This window comes from Macrobrachium nipponense, chromosome 43 (genome assembly GCF_015104395.2).
Source record: "Macrobrachium nipponense isolate FS-2020 chromosome 43, ASM1510439v2, whole genome shotgun sequence".
In the NCBI taxonomy this organism is placed as follows: Eukaryota; Metazoa; Arthropoda; class Malacostraca; order Decapoda; family Palaemonidae; genus Macrobrachium; species Macrobrachium nipponense.
Genome location: NC_061104.1, coordinates 40,503,739 through 40,523,227, shown reverse-complemented (window position 1 = coordinate 40,523,227; position 19,489 = coordinate 40,503,739). Strand labels below are relative to the sequence as shown.

Here is a 19,489-nt window from a genome sequence, read left to right as displayed (position 1 = left end):
CCTGGATGCTTTCACAGTAGGGAAGTCACATCAGCCCCAAACTGGTTCAGTCCACCAGCCTTGGATGTTTCCAGAGCAGGGAACTTCCAGCAGCCCCCCAACTGCCTTCAGTCCACCTGACTTGGATGCTTCCACAGTAGGGAAGTCACATCAGCCCCAAACTGGTTTCAGTCCTCCAGCCTTGGATGTTTCCAGAGCAGGGAACTTCCAGCAGCCCCCCAACTGCCTTCAGTCCACCTGACTTGGATGCTTCCACAGTAGGGAAGTCACATCAGCCCCAAACTGGTTTTAGTCCACCAGCCTTGCATGTTTCCAGAGCAGGGAACTTCCAGCAGCCCCCCAACTGCCTTCAGTCCACCTGACCTGGATGCTTTCACAGTAGGGAAGTCACATCAGCCCCAAACTGGTTTCAGTCCACCAGCCTTGGATGTTTCCAGAGCAGGGAACTTCCAGCAGCCCCCCAACTGCCTTCAGTCCACCTGACCTGGATGCTTTCACAGTAGGGAAGTCACATCAGCCCCAAACTGGTTTCAGTCCACCAGCCTTGGATGTTTCCAGAGCAGGGAACTTCCAGCAGACCCCCAACTGCCTTCAGTCCACCTGACCTGGATGCTTCTACAGTAGGGAAGTCACATCAGCCCCAAACTGATTTCAGTCCACCAGCCTTGCATGTTTCCAGAGCAGGGAACTTCCAGCAGCCCCCCAACTGCCTTCAGTCCACCTGACCTGGATGCTTCCACAGTAGGGAAGTCACATCAGCCCCAAACTGGTTTTAGTCCACCAGCCTTGCATGTTTCCAGAGCAGGGAACTTCCAGCAGCCCCCCAACTGCCTTCAGTCCACCTGACCTGGATGCTTTCACAGTAAGGAAGTCACATCAGCCCCAAACTAGTTTTAGTCCACCAGCCTTGCATGTTTCCAGAGCAGGGAACTTCCAGCAGACCCCCAACTGCCTTCGTCAGGTCCACCTGACCTGGATGCTTTCACAGTAGGAAGGGTCACGATCAGCCCCACCTGTTTTAAGTCCGCCAGACCTTGGATGTTTTCCATAGGCAGAGAACTTCCAGCAGCCCCCCACTGCCCTTCAGTCCACCCCCTGACTGGATGCTTCACAGTAAGGAAAGTAAGCACATCACCCCAAACTGGTTTTAGTCCACCAGCCTTGGATGTTTCCAGAGCAGGGAACTTCCAGAGCCAACTGCATTCACCTGCCTTCTTCACGTCCACTGACTGGATGCCTTTCACAGTTAAGGAAGCCTCATCAGCCCCAAACTGGTTTTAGTCTGCCAGCCTTGGATGTTTCCAGAGGCAGGGAACTTCCAGCAGCAGGGCCCCCCAACTGCCTTCAGTCCACCTGACCTGGATGCTTTCACAGTAGGGAAGACATATCAGCCCCAAACTGGTTTTAGTCCACCAGCCTTGCATGTTTCCAGAGCAGGGAACTTCCAGCAGCCCCCCAACTGCCTTCAGTCCACCTGACCTGGACGCTTCCACAGTAGGGAAGTCACATCAGCCCCAAACTGCTTTCAGTCCTCCTGCCTTCAGTCCTGTCTATTCTCTTTTTTTCTATGAATTCAAATTTTCCTCTTGAATTCTTCTTCCATACCCAAATCTCCTTTTGAGAATCTGTGGCCTTCGAATCTCTTTTCCTCTTTTTCCTACGCTCTAGCAGACCATTTCTCAAATACAAAGAGATCATTGCAGGATTCCTCAAAAAGAACCAAATGTAATCATGCATTTGCAATTCTACTTCAGACCCTTTGGGTTTTCGTTTTCTCCCCAGGTCTCTTTTCCGTCTCTTGAGATCTTTTAAAGCGCTCATTAGCCTCTTTTTTCCAAGCTTTTCTTTATTTTTCCTCTTCTTGTGTTCTTCCTCTAACTTGGCTCGTGTTTTTCTGAGCCTATCCTCTTCAGTCTTCAATTTGGCCTTCCTTTCCTTCAATTCTTGCTTGAAAGCTCTTTTTGCTTCCTTTTTTCTTTCTCGTTCTTCCATCCTCGCTTGATAGTCATACAGTGCCAAAGACCTGGCTTCTCTCTCTAGCCATTCTTGTTCAGCCCTGCGTTTGTACTTCATTATCTTACGTTCTTGCTTGACTAAATCGATCAAGTCTTTCAGTTTCCTCAATCTGTCGTCTCTTCTTTTCTGTTTCCTTTCCTCTAGTCGCTTCGTGAAATTTCTCTTGAGTGCGCTAATCCACCTTTTTTCAGCACCCCTTAGAGCCTTTCTCCTCTCCTTTTCTTTCCGTTGTGTAGAGCGTAATTGCCTCTTAATCAGCTTTTTATAGACCCTTTCGTTGGCCTTTCTCTTCATATGTTCCCGGATGACGGATTTCCAAGCGTTCTTTTCCCACCTTCTTTTAGAGCGCCTTTCAGCCTTCTCTTCCTTAATGATCTCTCTGATTTCCTCGATAATCTCTATATTTTCCAGTACATCGTCTGGTTCCCATTCGGGAGTCTCCTCTGTTTCCTCCTGACTCCCTCCTTCTATTTCCTCCTTTTCCACCTCAAGCTCACTATTGATAAACATTTCTTCCATATCCTGAAGTATGTCATTTATTTCATCCTCTGAAATGACCTGTGAACGAGAGTTTTTTTGCCAATCCCTTAACAGTTCTTCCCGAAGGTCATCCCACAGAGGATCGTGTTTCTCTTCTCGATTTAACCTTCTTTTAATTTTCTCATTCCAACGCCGCAATTTGTTTCCCTTCTTCTTCTCAATGATCTCTCTGATTTCCTCGATTATTTCTGGATTTTCCAGTACATCGTCTGGTTCCCATTCGGGAGTCTCCTCTGTTTCCTCCTTTTCCACCTCAAGTTCACTATTAATAAAAATTTCTTCCACATCCTGAAGTATGTCCTTTATTTCATTCTCTGAAATGACCTGTGAACGAGAGAGTTTTTGCCAATCCCTTAACAGTTCTTCCCGAAGGTCATCCCACATAGGATCGTGTTTCGATTCTCGATTTAACCTTCTTTTAATTTTCTCATTCCAACGCCGCAGTTTGCTTCCCTTCCGTATGGCAGTTTCGCGTTCGTCGATTCCTTCAGCGTCCCTAGTTCTTGTCGAACTTCGTGCATTCTCGTTTTCCTTCCCATGTTTATGAGTGCTCTTTCCTGAGTGGCTAGCATCCTTGTCATTCTTCTTTCCTGTCCTTACCTCCCTCCGAAGTTCCTCCAATTCCTCTTTCAGGTTCTCTATTTCCGTCTTTGCTTCTGCCAATTCGTGTCTGTCCTTAATCCGCTTCTTATTTACATCATTCAGGTTACAGATGATTTCTTCGACGCCCTGGTTAGAACTCCGTGTAGACAAAGATGGCGATTTTGGTTTCTCTAGCCAGGTAGAAATCATCTCTTCAAGGGTAAACACTGTTCCGAAGAACAGAGCCAACATAATAATAGTATTTCTGACGGGATCATATGTAATCCCGCAGCCAAAAAAGCGATGAAATTGGTTCAAGTTCATCTTAACACAATTTACAAATTTGTTAAACATTTTTGTATATGTCGAGTAAGACGCCTGTTCGTTAGGTTAGTTTTCAAAGCTGACACATGATTTCGATTCGTTCCGCTGGAGACTTCAAAGTCTCCTCCTTTCGCTCCTTCTCCGCTTCCACGATGGAATTCTTCAGAAGTTAACAATTGCGATGACTTGGGTCTTGGATCATTCTCCTTGACGGAGACGGAGTCGTCAGGGCCAGGGAAGGTCTTCAGGATCTGAAGACTTCGAACATCTCGGAATTTGTCTTTAGGGAACACAGTGAGTGAAAAAAAGAAAGAACTTAATCCAGATGTGGAAGAATAGACAATCTAGAAATGAATAGTTTGATGAATAAAAAAAAGCACATGCGACTAAGAGGCGCCGTTGATAAATGAAATATATATATATATATATATATATATATATATATATATATATATATATATATATGTGTGTGTGTGTGTGTGTGTGTGTGTGTGTGTGTATGTGTGTCTTTCTATATATTTTGCTATTATAAATATATATATATATATATATATATATATATATATATATAGATCTATATTTAATAGCTATATAGATATATAGATATCTATTTGTTCTATATATAGAGATATATATATGTTATATATATATATATATATATATATATTATATATATGTATGTATATAATATATATATATATATATAATATATTATATATCTAAATATATATATATATATAGAGAGAGATGAGACGAGAGAGAGAGAGAGAGAGAGAGATCTATATATATAGATTATATATAGATCTATATATATGTAAGAATAAATATTATATATAGAAAGCTATAAGCCACGAATGAAAAATAAAACAAAGGAGTGTCCTGCAAGATCTTTCGACTCAACGTCCTTTACTCAGTTTGTCTGCTGAGTAAAGGACGTTGAGTCGAAAGATCTTGCAGAAAACTCCTTTGTTTTATTTTTTCTTCGTGGCTTATACCTTTATTTATGGATTGATCACGTTCCAAACTTTCGTGATTCAGTTATTATATATATATATATTATATATATATATATATATATATATATATATATAGATATATATATTTATTTATTTTATATATATATATATATATATATATATATATATATATATATATAATATATATATATATATGATTACTGGAAACTTTGAACATCGAACTACGAGTTCCAACCTTAAACAACCATTCCTCTGTTGTCCCACATTTTTTAGCCTAATTATTCTGTCATTCCTTTTGCCTTTTGACGTTGTTTACTTTTAGTGTGTTTTTATCTTTGATGGTGAAAGGTTGGTTAAGTGTTAAGCTGTTTTTGGCCGTGGTTTTATGAATATATGACTTTTACTTTTTATTATATGTGTTGTAATTCTATGTATTTGTGTAATATAACTAAATGTTCTTCTCGTCATTTGTAAGTTGTTTGGTACTTTTGGTCTGTTTTAATCAAGTGTGCATGTAATTTAAGTGTGAGAGTTGTAATTTTACCATTAAACTGTTTTAACTTTTCAACTATTGGATCTTGTAATCAGCTCTTATTTTATGTTAACATATTATACCTTATTTTGTAGAAAAATCCGTGAAGATGTGGCGATGTTGTCACGAAACGTAGGATTAAAGCATAATGTGAATCTCTTCGTGTTCCTGCCCTTAATCTTCTTTATCGTATATATATATATATATATATATATATATATATATATATATATATATATATATATATATATATATATAAAATGGATGCGTGCATGTATATATGTTATGTACATATATATGTGTCTGTGCCAGCAAAATTCTGAAATATTTTGAGCAATGTCAACCAAATGGCTTTCCATCACGAAATGAGCGCTGTGGGCATAAGACACCACCATCCACAAAGGGCACCAAATGACACCAAAAAGGGTAGGTGTAAGAAAGGCTTCTCTTAAACGGTAGACTAAGTAACTAAGTTTAATTACGTAATTTATTTACCATTTTACAAAATACCTCCGTAGGGTACGAAAAAGTGGAGATGGCATTTAGTTTAAAATTGATGAAGCACGAACTATAAAAATTATTCCCCATTCACGGAAAATACCTCTTCCTTTGATGTACCAAAACTACCCATTTACGCCACTATTCCATATTTTTTTCAAAAATAGATTAGGAGACCGTATCAAGTAAATTATTGAAAGAGAGTTCGGAAGTCTCAAAGTTAATCTAATACCTATTAATCCTCTCAAAATAGGCTCACTTCTTAGTCATAAAGAGAATTTGCAACCGTTTATGCGATCCAATATAATTTACAAATTTGCTTGCCCGGGGTGTCCCGGTACTTACGCTTCATCGACGAAACGCTTGTTGCAAGTTCGATATTCTAGTCATTTGGGAGTGAGCTACAGAACTGGCCAGAGGATAACCAACCCTGAATTTTCTAATATAAGAAATCATGCAGCTCTCTGTAAAATTGAAATTAACAAAAAACATTTTTCGATAATTGACAATAGCCAGCACAGCCAATATATAACAATACTTGAGTCTTTACATATCAAGCACCTCGTTCCTTCCCTCAATTCTAGTCAATCCTCTACTCAGCTTTTCTTGGCGTAGTCGAAGTCTGGGCAAACGACGACGGTCCTAAAGCCATTCCTTTCTTATCCTTCGCTTTGTTAAGGTTATTGTTCCTTTCTAATCCTCAATTTCGTCAATTTTAATATCCCCTTGTCAATAATTTTAGTTTTTTTAGCTTTTAATAATAGTTCTCATGAATAACTTTAGTTCTTTTATGTTTTTTTTTAAAATATCAAGCAAACTTTAATTATATATTTTTTTTATAAAAGTTAATTTATTTTATATTACAGACTGATGATGTGTCAGGATGGCACGAAACGTATCATAATAAACTATTTAATTGATCTTCAGAGCTTCGGTAACCTTACTGATGACTATATATATATATATATATATATATATATATATATATATATATATATATATGTGTGTGTGTGTGTGTGTATGTGTGCGTATGTATGCGTATGTATGTATGTATTTATGTATGCATGTATGTATGTATATGTATCCATCCGTACACATATATTTATATTCACATTCCGTGCGCGCTAGACAGAGTAAAACTTACAACGCAACGCAGCGCTTTCGTAGGAATCACCTTCTTTCCTTCCTTTGCCTTCAGAATACAACATCTGCTGTGTTCTTTACAGGAAGGGAGATGGTCGGTCCCTGGAAGGCCCGATCAGTGTCCTCTCTGTGCGTTGTGGATTTGATTCTTGCATCCACGTAATATAAATTTAGACATTATACGACTTTTGAACACCTGAACGGTGTTCCTCAAAATTATGTCAACGTTAACACTTATGAACCGTGTTCGAAACTTCTAGTCTTTGGTTGTTTATTTTACATAGTGATATACTTTACTATTATCATTGTGGATTTTCTTTTCATTACACACATTATTATTATTATTATTATTATTATTATTTATTTTTTTTTTTTTTTTTTTTTTTTTTTTTTTTTTTTTTTTTTTTTGCTCTATCACAGTCCTCCAATTCGACTGGGTGGTATTTATACTGTGGGGTTCCGGGTTGCATCCTGCCTCCTTTGGAGTCCATCACTTTCCTTACTATGTGTGCCGTTTCTAGGATCACACTCTTCTGCATGAGGCCCGGAGCTACTTCGGCCTCTAGTTTTTCTAGATTCCTTTTCAGGGATCTTGGGATCGTGCCTAGTGCTCCTATGATTATGGGTACGATTTCCACTGGCATGTCCCATATCTTCTTATTTCTATTGTCGATCGTGATACTTATCCATTTTTTCCCTCTCCTCATCTCTTCCAACTCTGGTGTCCCATGGTATTACGACATCAATGAGTGATACTTTCTTCTTGACTTTGTCAATCAACGTCACGTCTGGTCTGTTTTCCGTATCACCCTATCCGTCCTGATACCATAGTCCCAGAGGATCTTTGCGTGATCGTTTTCTATCACTCCCTCAGGTTGGTGCTCGTACACTTATTACTGCAAGGTAGCTGATGTTTCTTGCACAGGCTCCAGTGGAGGGCTTTTGCCACTGAATCATGCCTCTTTTTGTACTGGTTCTGTGCAAGTGCCGGGCATTCGCTTGCTATGTGGTTTATGGTTTCATTTTTCGTATTGCACTTCCTACATATGGGAGAGATGTTATTTCCATCTATCGTTCTTTGAACATATCTTGTGCCGCTGTTATCATTCCTTCAGTTTCCTTCTTTAGCTCTCCCCTCTGTAGCCATTGCCATGTGTCATCGCTGGCTAGTTCTTTAGTCTGTCTCATGTATTGTCCGTGCATTGGTTTGTTGTGCCAGTCCTCTGTTCTGTCTGTCATTCTCCTGTTTCTGTATATTTCTGGGTCTTCGTCTACTTTGATTAGTCCTTCTTCCCATGCACTCTTTAGCCACTCGTCTTCACTGGTTTTCAGATATTGCCCCAGTGCTCTGTTCTCGGTGTTGACGCAGTCCTCTATACTTAGTAGTCCTCTCCCTCCTTCCTTTCGTGTTATGTATAGTCTGTCCGTATTTGCTCTTGGGTGTAGTGCTTTGTGTATTGTCATATGTTTCCTGGTTTTCTGATCTATGCTGCGGATTTCTGCCTTCGTCCATTCCACTATTCCTGCGCTGTATCTGATTACTGGCACTGCCCATGTGTTTATGGCTTTTATCATATTTCCGGCGTTGAGTTTTGACTTGAGTATCGCCTCGAGTCTCTGCATATATTCTTTCCTGATCGTGTCCTTCATCTCTTGGTGTTTTATATCCCCTCCTTCCATTATTCCCAGGTATTTGTATCCTGTCTCATCTATGTGTTTGATGATGTTATTATTATATTATTATTATTATATTTATTATTATTATTATTATTATTATTATTGTTATTATTATTATTCTGAAGCGAATTGAAAAAGGGTAGAAATTCATTATCGGTGTTGGTGCTGGGTGTGTGTGTGTGTATGTGTATATGTATATATATATATATATATATATATATATATATATATATATATATATATATATATATATTGTTCCTTACAGACGCTTGAACCCGTAGGGGGCTAGTGTCGTCAGTGCACCTCACGCAGTGCAGTGTAGGCATTACTTAAGGTTCTATGCAGTGTCCCTTCCTTCTACCCCTAGCTGCAACCCCTTTCATTCCTTTTGCTGTACCTCCGTTCATATTCTCTTTCTTCCATCTTGCTATCCACCCTCTCCTAACGTAATGATTCATAGTGCAACTGCTTTGAGGTTTTCCTCCTGTTACACCTTTCAAAATTTTTCTACTATCAGATTCCCTTTCAGCGCTTAATGTCCTCATAAGTCCCAGCGCTAGGCCACTGGCCTTAATTCCATATTCCATTCCATATAGACGCTTGAAAATTACACTCCCATATCTTTGTTTTTAGACGTTGAAATTCGACCGTTCCCTTCTAATTTCACTGTAGGTGATCGTGATTCGTTTATTTCATAATTACCTGGTGCGGTGACTAATTGTTTTTTTTTCTGTTGTCTATCTGCAGGTACGTAACTGAGTGGCCTACTGTGGCGCTAGGGTTTTTGTAAGTTGTCCAGTGAATTTTACTTGTACGAACTACGTATTTGTATATGTATGTGTGTGTTTTTGTGAATATATATATATATGTATACGCATGTATAGACGTGTATATATCTAATAAAAGGAGCCCATATAAACGCCAAAATATAGAAATTCAGTACAATATTTCAGAGACTGTACTGTTTCCCTCTTCTGGGCCCCTATTATCTTGTGGAATTCTATTGTACAGAACAATTTTTCCCAGTCATATATATATATATATATATATATATATATATATATATATATATATATATATATATATATATATATATATATATATATATATATATATATATATATATATATATATATATATATATATATATATATATGTGTGTATATATATATATATATATATAATATATATATATATATTATATATATATATATATATATATATATATATATATATATATAATATATATATCTGTGTGTGTACGTATGCGTGGCTGCTTTGTTCATGAACATACAAGTAGATGTTAGGGACTGACAAGAAAATTATTTGTAAAACACATGGCATTTGGGCATGTGTACGGAAGCATGCATAATAGCGGGCCAGACAGGTAGCTGCCCAAGAAAACGTCATGTATTTTTTGTCCTTCGGCTGTCCAGTGCTTCAAGTATCCCAAAAATATTAAGTTGGTCCTTACAGAATGTTAGAAATTTTTATTTAATTTTATTAGATTAGCATGTTAATGCAATTCCTGCATGTTGTTGCAAATTATTTAGGCTATGAATGTATGTTTACATATACGAGTATACGTATGTATATATACTATATCTATATATACATTTATATGTTTTAATAAGAATGAGTTCAAGTTTTCCCTTTTAGTGAAAGTGTCGATACACCAGGTTTATTCAGGTCTCGTGACTTTGCCATTACGCCAACTGCCTAATGCTGACAATCAATCCGTTTTTGGAAGAGCTAATCCTTGGATTAAAGGGATCAGTAGCTCTCTCTCTCTCTCTCTCTCTCTCTCTCTCTCGTTTTTTTTCTCCTTTTAACCTGACTCGTAGTAACCTTTCTTCCTGATTCCATTTCTTATTTTTATCTGGTTTTGGCTAAAAATAAAGCATTGAGTTACATCAGTTCTGTTGATTTAGATCTTAAAAAATAATTAATCATTTGGTGGATAGGAATTCGTGATTTTATTTAAAGGGCTGCTAATTTGTATGTTGCTCATCCACCTTCCAATCATCAAACATACCAAATTGCAGCCATCTAGCTTCAGAAGTTTTTATTTTCTTTAAGGATTAAGTTAGCCATGTTTGTGCCACTATGCGTGCCAACAACCCAGGCCACCACCGAGTCGTGGGTGAAAGTTTCATGGGCAGTGGCCAAGAGTTTTATGGGCCGTGGCCGTGAGTGGCATACAGCATTATACGCTGCACATAAAACTCGATTGCGCCGAAAAAACTTTTTTTTTTTTTTTTTTAGTACTCAAATAAATGTTCGAGTTTTCACTTCCCGCTGGAAAATGGTTCACGTTTTTATAGCTTTTCCTGTAATACTTTTGAAAGCCGGTACCATAATACTTCTTTTTATTTCCCCCCACTTTTTTTATATAAATTCTGCAAATTCCAAGAAGTTTTCGACCGCGTCATCGGTTTCCGGTATTTTTTCCCCCTTTTGAGAACACGCGTTTCTTTTTTGCGGGTAAAAACGGGGTTACTTCGACTTTGAAGTTTCCTTTGAATCATCCGTCCATCACGAGCCAATCGCCATAAATTCCAGTGGAAAAAGGCTCGAAATTAGAGAGAAGAGAGAGAGAGAGAGAGAGAGAGTTTCTGACGAACGAAGGCCACCTTGTCTTACATTCGGCATAGGTTAGAGAGAGAGAGAGAGAGAGAGAGAGAGAGAGAGATTCTGACGAACAGAGGTTACCTTGTTTTACATTCTTCGTAGCTCAGAGAGAGAGAGAGAGAGAGAGAGAGAGAGAGAGAGGAGAGAGAGAGAGAGAGGGTTCCTCTTGTCACCTATCCATAAATATTCCTCCAAAGCATTTTGGGACCTCTCTTCCGCTTGAGAAATATATTTTTTCCGTTGCCATTCATTGGTTTTTTATTTTTTTTTTTTATTTTTTTTTTTTTTTTTTTTTTTTTTTTTTACTTTCCCTTACGTGTTCGAATCCGCCCCCCCCCCCCCCCCCCCGATGGCCTATGGTCTTTTGACGAGTGTGTATACAGTTCTTTCCCACCCACCCGCTTTTTTTTTGTTTGGGAGGGGGGGGGGGGTGCGTGGTTGGGATATCTTAATGGATGAGGTTGTTGGTCTCTTTCCTGCACCGCCCCTTCCTCCACCTTCCCTCTCTTCTCTCTCCCCCCCCCTCTTTTTTTTTTTTTTTTTTTTTTTTTTTTTTTTATTACCGGCAAACGCTCGTAACCATTTGCAGCTGGGTAGGCAATAATCTGAGAGCTATCCACGGAGCTAACATATATATATAATATATATATATATTATATTATTATTAATATAAATATATATATTATATATATATTTATGTATATAAATATAATATATATATATATTATATATATATATAGATATATAGCTATTAATAAATAATATATAAAAGACCCCATAGCAATACACCACACACTGTTTATGGTCATATATCAATAGAAGACACCATAGTAATAATCTTCTGTACCAAGACGACACGTATTCGTAAAATTATTTACAAAATACATTTCGTCCTTCTAAATAAAAGTATTGCTGTGGATTCTTTTATTTGGTATTTGAGAAGTACGACTTGGTAGAGAGAGAGAAAGAGAGAGAGAGACATATAAAATGTCATGTATGTATGCATGCATGTAAACCGCCTACCTGTTAGAATTTAAATCGTATATTTGTCTTGTGTTCGTCTGCCACAATCCGATGTTGTGACGATGATGATGTCATCATCATCATCATCTTCATTATCATCCTCATCTGTGCCCAAGGTCTTCTTCCCTCGTTATCAGCTGTTCCTATCCTCCCTCCTCCAGAGCCCGACCACTTAATTTCTTCCCTTCCTTTCTTCCCGCTGGTGCTAGTGCCCCCTCCGGCCCGGCGTGATAGACACCCTAATTATTCATTAGGGCCAGACGGAATGGCTTTTGAAATTAATTTCGTTTTGGAGAAACAGCACAGTCACTCTGAGGCTCCGAATTCTTGCATAATTAAATTAATCTTGACTCAGCACCAGTCTTATATCAAATGAGGGGGCTTAATTACGTATAATGAAAGGTATAATGAAGATACAATGGTCATGTAACACGAGGAGCTTCATTATTGTTATAATGAGAGTACTTGAGACGCGTCTGTAATTTGTCCCCAGAGTCGGCTATTTTGTCTGTCCGTCCGCACTTTTGCTGTCCGCCCTCGGATCTGAAACCCACTGTGGTTAGAGGGCTGCAAATTGGTATGTCGATCATCCACCCTGCAATCATCAAACGTACCAAATTGCAGCCCTCTAGCCCTTGTAGTTTTCATTTTATTTAAGGTTAAAGTTAGCCAAAATCATGCGTCTGGCAACGGTATATTCCAGGTACTACTGCGAAGTGGTTCAAGTTTCATGGGCCGCGACTCATACAGAATTTTACCGAGACCACCGAAAGATAGATGTATTTTCGGTGGCCTTGATTATACGCTGTACGGAAAACTCGAATGCGCCGAAGAAACTTCGACGCATTTTATTTACTTGACTTCCTTGTTTGTGGAATGTCATTTTGAGCCATTTTCGTTTCCATTTCGTTTAGTTTCAGGTATATTGAATTTAGTGATTGGTAGAGATTCGTATATTTTAATTATGAAAATCGTAACATACTTAGGGAATATTGCTGTAAGTGGATTACGCTATTACTAATACTACTACTATCGTAGCTCTTGCAGCATAAATACAGTACAGTGAGTAATCTAAAAAAACACCTGTAAAAATTTAAAACTACAAAGAATTAGATGCAAATTAAGCCGTGTGAGATGACACCCACATATTACAACATGGGAGGAAATTTTGCATTGTGGGTCCTGTACTAATGACAAAAGGTAATCCTGTGAAATTGTGGAGGGAGATGTAGGATGAATACTTTTAAGGTCTTGATAGAAGTTATGGCGTTATTGGCAGAATCATTTGATTTTCATTGGACCTTATTACTTTCTTTTGAATACAAACTTTAGGGGATGTTTTCTTAAAGCTTTTGAATAGTATTCATATTGAGTCATATGAAAATGATACCAGATGGGCTATTTGTAGATTTTTTTTCTGAGTTCTTGAGTTTTTAATTAATTCTGCATTCATAGTGATGTCCCGTGCATTTTATAAATTCACAGCATCACTTGAGAACAAGTCATTGTAATCTGAACTACCATTACGTTTTTTTAAAGATTCTATAAGAATCTCTTAAATCATTGCAACTGCTTTTGAGGTTTTTTTACTGTCAATTTCCCTCTCAGCGCTGAGTGATCTCTTAGGTTCCAGCGCTTGGCCTGTGGCCTAAATCCTATATTCTCGAATCATTCTAACGAGTGGACAAACTGACAAGTAAAAACGTAACATCTTTGTCATGGGTAACTGCGAGAGAGAGAGAGAATAAAACATCCGTGCAAAGAGAGAGAGAGAGGGAGGTAATAAAAAAAGTCAGTACAGAGAGAGGAGAGAGAGAGAGAAGAGAGAGAGAGAGAGAGAGAGAGAGAGATGGTCGAGGCTTGTGGACAGGAAGGACGGACCTAAATATATACCTGTATGTGAACGCTTCCGCGCTATTGAACGAGATAATGGAGTCGTGTTGTGGAGTTGCGATTGGCAACCTCGCTAATGTGATAACTCTCTTTTAAAGAGAGAGAGAGAGAGAGAGAGAGAGAGAGAGAGAGAGAGAGAGAGAGAGAGAGAGAGAAAGTCGTCTTCCTGCTGCCGCTTTATATTTATGGGTTCGTCCTTCTAGTCTTCTTTTAACAGCCTGTGTATACGATTGCCTGAATCTTTCTTGTTGTATTTAAGCTTCTTAACCTATTTAAACAATGTTGACAGTTTCCTCTCTTGTTTATATAATTATTATTATTATTATTATTATTATTATTATTATTATTATTATTATTATTATTATTATTATAATACCCAACTTTCTTCAACTCGTTTTTTGCCATACTCCCACTATAGAACATAATTCATATATCCATTATGACGTTTTATGTCTCATTTCTACTCCCTGGTATGCAACATTCATTCGCAGTTTTATGGTCACGTTATACATACTTTATTCATACTCATACAATGGCTGTTATGTATCACGTGTTCATACGTTCTTTATTACGCCTTTTGAATCACTCTTTCTCCGGTCCTCCTCCTCCTCTGCGTCCTTGTACTCAACTATTCGTTCCCCTCTCTTTTAACGTTCGTTTCTTGTTTATTTACCCCTCATAAACTCATTCGCTCCCGTTTTGTCCGTTTCCCCTCTCTTCCAGACCTTTATTCCGGGTCCTCGACTTAATCTCTCTCTCTCTCTCTCTCTCTCTCTCTCTCTCTCTCTCTCTCTCTCTCTTCTTCTTCTTCTTCTCCTCAACTTATGAGGTCCTTTTGTTGTTTAACGTCCTTTCTATTGTTTCTTTCTTAGTCTTTCTCTGTTCCATTGTTTGTTAATCTGCCCCCTCGTTTCCTACGTTAATTGTCTGCCATATTTTTCCTTTAACCCTTTTTTTATCACTTCTTACCCCTATTAATTTTCACATGCCTTCCTTCCCATTTTCGAATTTTCTACTTTTTGTTATCAAGCTGCTAAAGGGTTTAATTCGCGTGACAAAGTTTTGCAGCTTACCGTTCTAGTAAATATTATAGAATAATCAGCCTCGGCATTTGCCATTTTTCTAGTTATTTTAAGGATTCTGGAATATTTTATTTTCCTTTCTCGTCGATTGGCTATTACCGAAATCGTGCGGTTGTTGATTTTTTTTCTGACCTATAAGCAAAGGGCCAGTTTTATTTGTTCGTATTACATACTTTTTATTTTATCGTTTTTGTTTTCGCCTTTCAGACATCTTAGCATTTTTATTATTTATTTATTTAATTTTTTTTTTGGTCTGAACAACGTTTCTCTCTCCTGGTGCAATTCATTTCACCTTATTTCTTTCTCGATCGTTCCCTCCTTCGTTTTTTTCTTTTTCCTTCTTTCCTCCGCGTCCTCATTCTACTTCCCTTAACTCTCTCTCTCTCTCTCTCTTTATTTTTATCTTACTTGGATTTGTGGTCTCCCTCTCAAGGTTCTTCTTCAAGTTGCGTGTGTTCTTCCAATAGACCTTTTACATCATTACCGTGAGTACTTTTGTATCCTGTTATTTAGAATACTCGTTCATCGATTTCTTTTCATGGTTAATTAAAGAATACATCCCCTTGATTTTTCGTGATTTTGTACCAGGATAACACTGAAATAGAGGTTGCTGTTGAAACGATAGTCGATTTAGTGCTCCTTTCTCGTCATACCTGATTTCCATACTTATATGCCTCGAATCTTCACAGTTTTCTGTTGGTTTGGATGGGCATTTTCACAGTCTCGAAATTGAACTTCTTAGAGAAGACTAGAAGTGAGTTAGAGAGATTTATTCCATAAATCATTAGAAGTGAGAGACAGGTTTTGTTGTACTTTCTAGGAGGAGTGTTCTCTCAGCTAGTTAAAAAGAGTCAAGTCTGTGTGTGTGTGTGTGTGTGTGTGTGTACACCATGTTTCCCCATTCCGGTTATTTTTTTGTATTAGCACTGAGGGTGATAAAAACAACAGAAGAGCAGTAACGAATACGGGAAATCCCCTTCTCCCCTAAAGAAAATGAAATGACAGCAGGGTGATGTAAAAGGTCCCCATATCAAAGCTCGCCATATCTTGGCTCATACAAGGGGAGGATGTTGTAAGGATTGTACACTGGATCTCGTAAGAGTCGAGACGGATTTGCAGTTCTTGACGGTACAGATTTTTGCGTCTGTTTTTAATAGCTTATACTTTATAGACTCGTCCTCTTGTGAATTAGTCTCTCTTCTTTTTTATTACATTATGGTTGGAATATAGTCTTAAAATCATTAATGCAGATCCCCCCCCCCCTTTTTTTTTTTAAAGACTGGGCAGCTGGGTTCCATATACAGGAGGGTTAGATGTCTCTATAGGTCTTAAAACATTGGTAGTAGTAATACTAAGTAAACTAATAATGCTCTGAAATTAGTTCCGTTTATTTTCTCTCCGTAGATGAATAAATAAATGAATATATGTATGTATGCATGTATATATATGCATATATTAATTGTATATATATACACTTTAAATAGATAGTTGAATATATATATATATATATATGATATATATATATATATATAATATATATAATATATATATATACATACACTTATCTACAGAGAGAAAGTAGAGGGAAACCTGACATGAATAGACGTTATCCATTGCCTACGAATATGTTGCTGGTCCCATTGTATTTATGAACTTTCGTATGTATCCATTGTCGGCGTAATTGAAACAATGTGATCATTTTACAGTGACATTCAGTTAAGCACATTTGAAATGCAGAATGTAAGAAAGACGTGAGAATGTAGCCCGTCTTATAACGTTGCCAGACGCACGATTATGGCTAAATTTAACCTTAAATCAAATTAAAAACTACTGAGGTTAGAGGGCTGCAATTTGTCATGTTTGATGATTGGAGGGTGGATGATCAACATACCTATTTGTAGCCCTCTAGCCTCAGTAGATTTTAAGATCTGAGTGCGGGCATAAAAAGTGCGGACGGCCAGACTTATAGCCATCTCAATAGTTTTCTTTTACAGCAAAACTAGAAATTATTTGCGTGAAAAGAAATGTAGCCTGTAATTGTTCAACATCGCAAATCCTTTTCAAACTTGTAAGCACCTGAGTTATATTTTTTTCTTTAAGGTTCAATATTAGGTAATGGGTCCATCGCGTTTCAACTTCTTCGATGATTTAAACTTCTTTATTTCTTATATTTTTAAATACGGCTGATTTACGGAGCCTTTGCAATTATTATCGCCATCTACGATTGTTTATTGCATGTTGGGACACTTTAATTTAGACTAATCCATTCCTTTCATTTGCCAATGGCACCAATTTATCGAGCGAAACTTGAGAATTTATATATTTACGCCATTTCAACTCGATCTACTTAGCCAGCAGACTCTTGAAGCAGTTGTGTATTTTCCAGTTTGCACAGACTGCAAACCTGGACGCAACTATTGTTCTGCATTGAAGGATTTTTTTTTCCAGGAACTGAACGAGCGGTTTATTTTTAAACTCCTGATCCGCTAAGACAAAAGAAGTGATTTCATCATGAATGACAGCTGGCGCGTAGTTGGCTGCGCGATTAAAAATCATGAAGGTGATAAGTGGGTAACATATGACAAGAGGCTTTGAGGCATTTTTGTTAAGTATACGGCATTGGTCAGGCGATTTGGAGCCGCATTCTGACTCTCGGTCTGTGTTAGTGAGTTAAATCCACGTAAGGGAGCTGCCATTTGATGCCCAAATGGCTGTTTGGGTCGCTTTCGGTTTGATGTTTGACCCTGGTATCTCCTCTTCTGCTGTTAACTATCCGTGTCGTCCCCGTAAGGGGGGTTAGTGCCGTCAGTGCTCCTCACGCGATGCACTGTAGGCAATACTTAAGGTTCTTTGCATCGTGCCTTCTTGAGGCCCCTAACTGCAACCACTTTCGTTCCTTTTACTGTACCTCCTTTGACCCTGTTATTGGCCTTTCTGCAGTTAACTATCTGTATCGTCCCCGTAGGGAGTAGTGCTCTTCATGCGGTGCACTGTAGGCCTTATTTAAGGTTCTTTGCATCGTGCCTTCCTAAGGCCCCTAGCTGCAACCACTTTCGTTCCTTTTACTGTACTTCCCTTCATAGTCTGTATCTTTCATATTACTTTCCACCCTCTCCTAACAATTACTTCATAGTGCAACTGCTTTGAGGTTTGCCTCCTGTTACACCTTTCAAACCTTTATCTGTCAGTTTCCATTTCAGTACTGAATGACTTCATAGCTCCCAGCGCTTGGGCGTTGGCCTATCTGCTACAACCAAGTCCAGCTGTGTCATTTTCACTGTCAATTGAGATTATGTGAACTTGGGTCTTTGTAGCACCTACAACGCCAGTAAATCATCCTCCAGTGTTTTGTTTTATTCTCTTGTCAGGGATATTATTATCAGAGGAACGTCGTTGCTGTCGCCCCCCTACATCCCGTTCCCCTCCTACCCACCCCGCTACCACCCGGCCGAGCAAACAGGATTGCAGGGGGGTGGGTGGTCGTGTCATGTGTCCCCCTACGGTCTACCAGGGGGAGGATGAACAAGATACATTCTCGGATGTTGTTATTATTGAAGAGAGATAAGAATCAATCGGCTATTGTCATGTAGATTATCTCTCTCTCTCTCTCTCTCTCTCTCTCTCTCTGTAATATTTTTCGGGGGAAATGAGGCGTGAAGATAAATTTCTTTTGGGTATATTCCATTATGTTCATTGTTACTTTTTAGCATTTTGCAGAGAGGAGGGTCTACATAATGGTAATGTTGAACTGTTAGAAATTTATAATTGTAAATGTCAGTGAGGTATACACACACACACACACACACACACACACACACACACACACACACACACATATATATATATATATATATATATATATATATATATATATATAATATATATTATATAGATATGTAATTAAATTCATCTGTTAAAACAGGATACGTCTCAAGTATAGATGCCCATTAAAACGCTCTGGTTTAAATATATATATATATATATATATATATATATATATATATATATATATATATATATTCATTTGAGGTTAAGGTTAGACATAATGAAGCGTCTGGCAACGATATAGGACAGGCCCCCAACGGGCCGTGGTTAAAGTTTCACGGTCCGCGGCTCATACAGCATTATACAGAGACCACCGAAAGATAGATCTATTTTCGTTGGCCTTGATTATACGTTTTTTTTAATCGTTCATGAACAGTTCGCTAAGTTTCAGTAAAGCCTTTTCATTATAGTCTTTTTATTTTAATGGTAGTACTAATTCTTAACGTGAATTCACACACTCATTTCATTATTTTTTCATTCTATATCTTATTCGTGCGGCCGTTTGTACTTTTTCGGGGTGCTGTTGTAAAGGCTTAAAGTTTCCCAGCTGCCATTCAAGCTGTTACTACTACTCGACTAACTACTACTTACTATGCTTATGCTTTCGGAATCGTGTATGATTACGCTACAGTGCCATCCTTAATAAGCAACCCGAACACAATAGGAAACTGTAATTTCCAAAGAAAATTCCGAAGCGGAGTTATTAGTTAAATTTACCTTCTCAGTTATGGATAAGATTAACGTAG

At 38.0% G+C, this 19,489-nt stretch overlaps 1 protein-coding gene across 1 annotated transcript; it reads right to left on the bottom strand.

The window, feature by feature from the left end:
• Window positions 1–1,503: 1,503 nt before the first annotated feature.
• On the bottom strand, window positions 1,504–3,348 carry LOC135213897 (trichohyalin-like). Its single transcript, XM_064247993.1, has one exon. The coding sequence runs from the start codon at window positions 3,346–3,348 to the stop codon at window positions 1,504–1,506; it is 1,845 nt and encodes a 614-aa protein (XP_064104063.1).
• Between the last annotated feature and the right edge of the window lie 16,141 nt (window positions 3,349–19,489).

Excerpts from the sequence above, each read along its gene's own strand:
- LOC135213897 (XM_064247993.1), bottom strand. The coding sequence starts at position 3,348 with ATGATTTCTACCTGGCTAGAGAAACCAAAATCGCCATCTTTGTCTACA.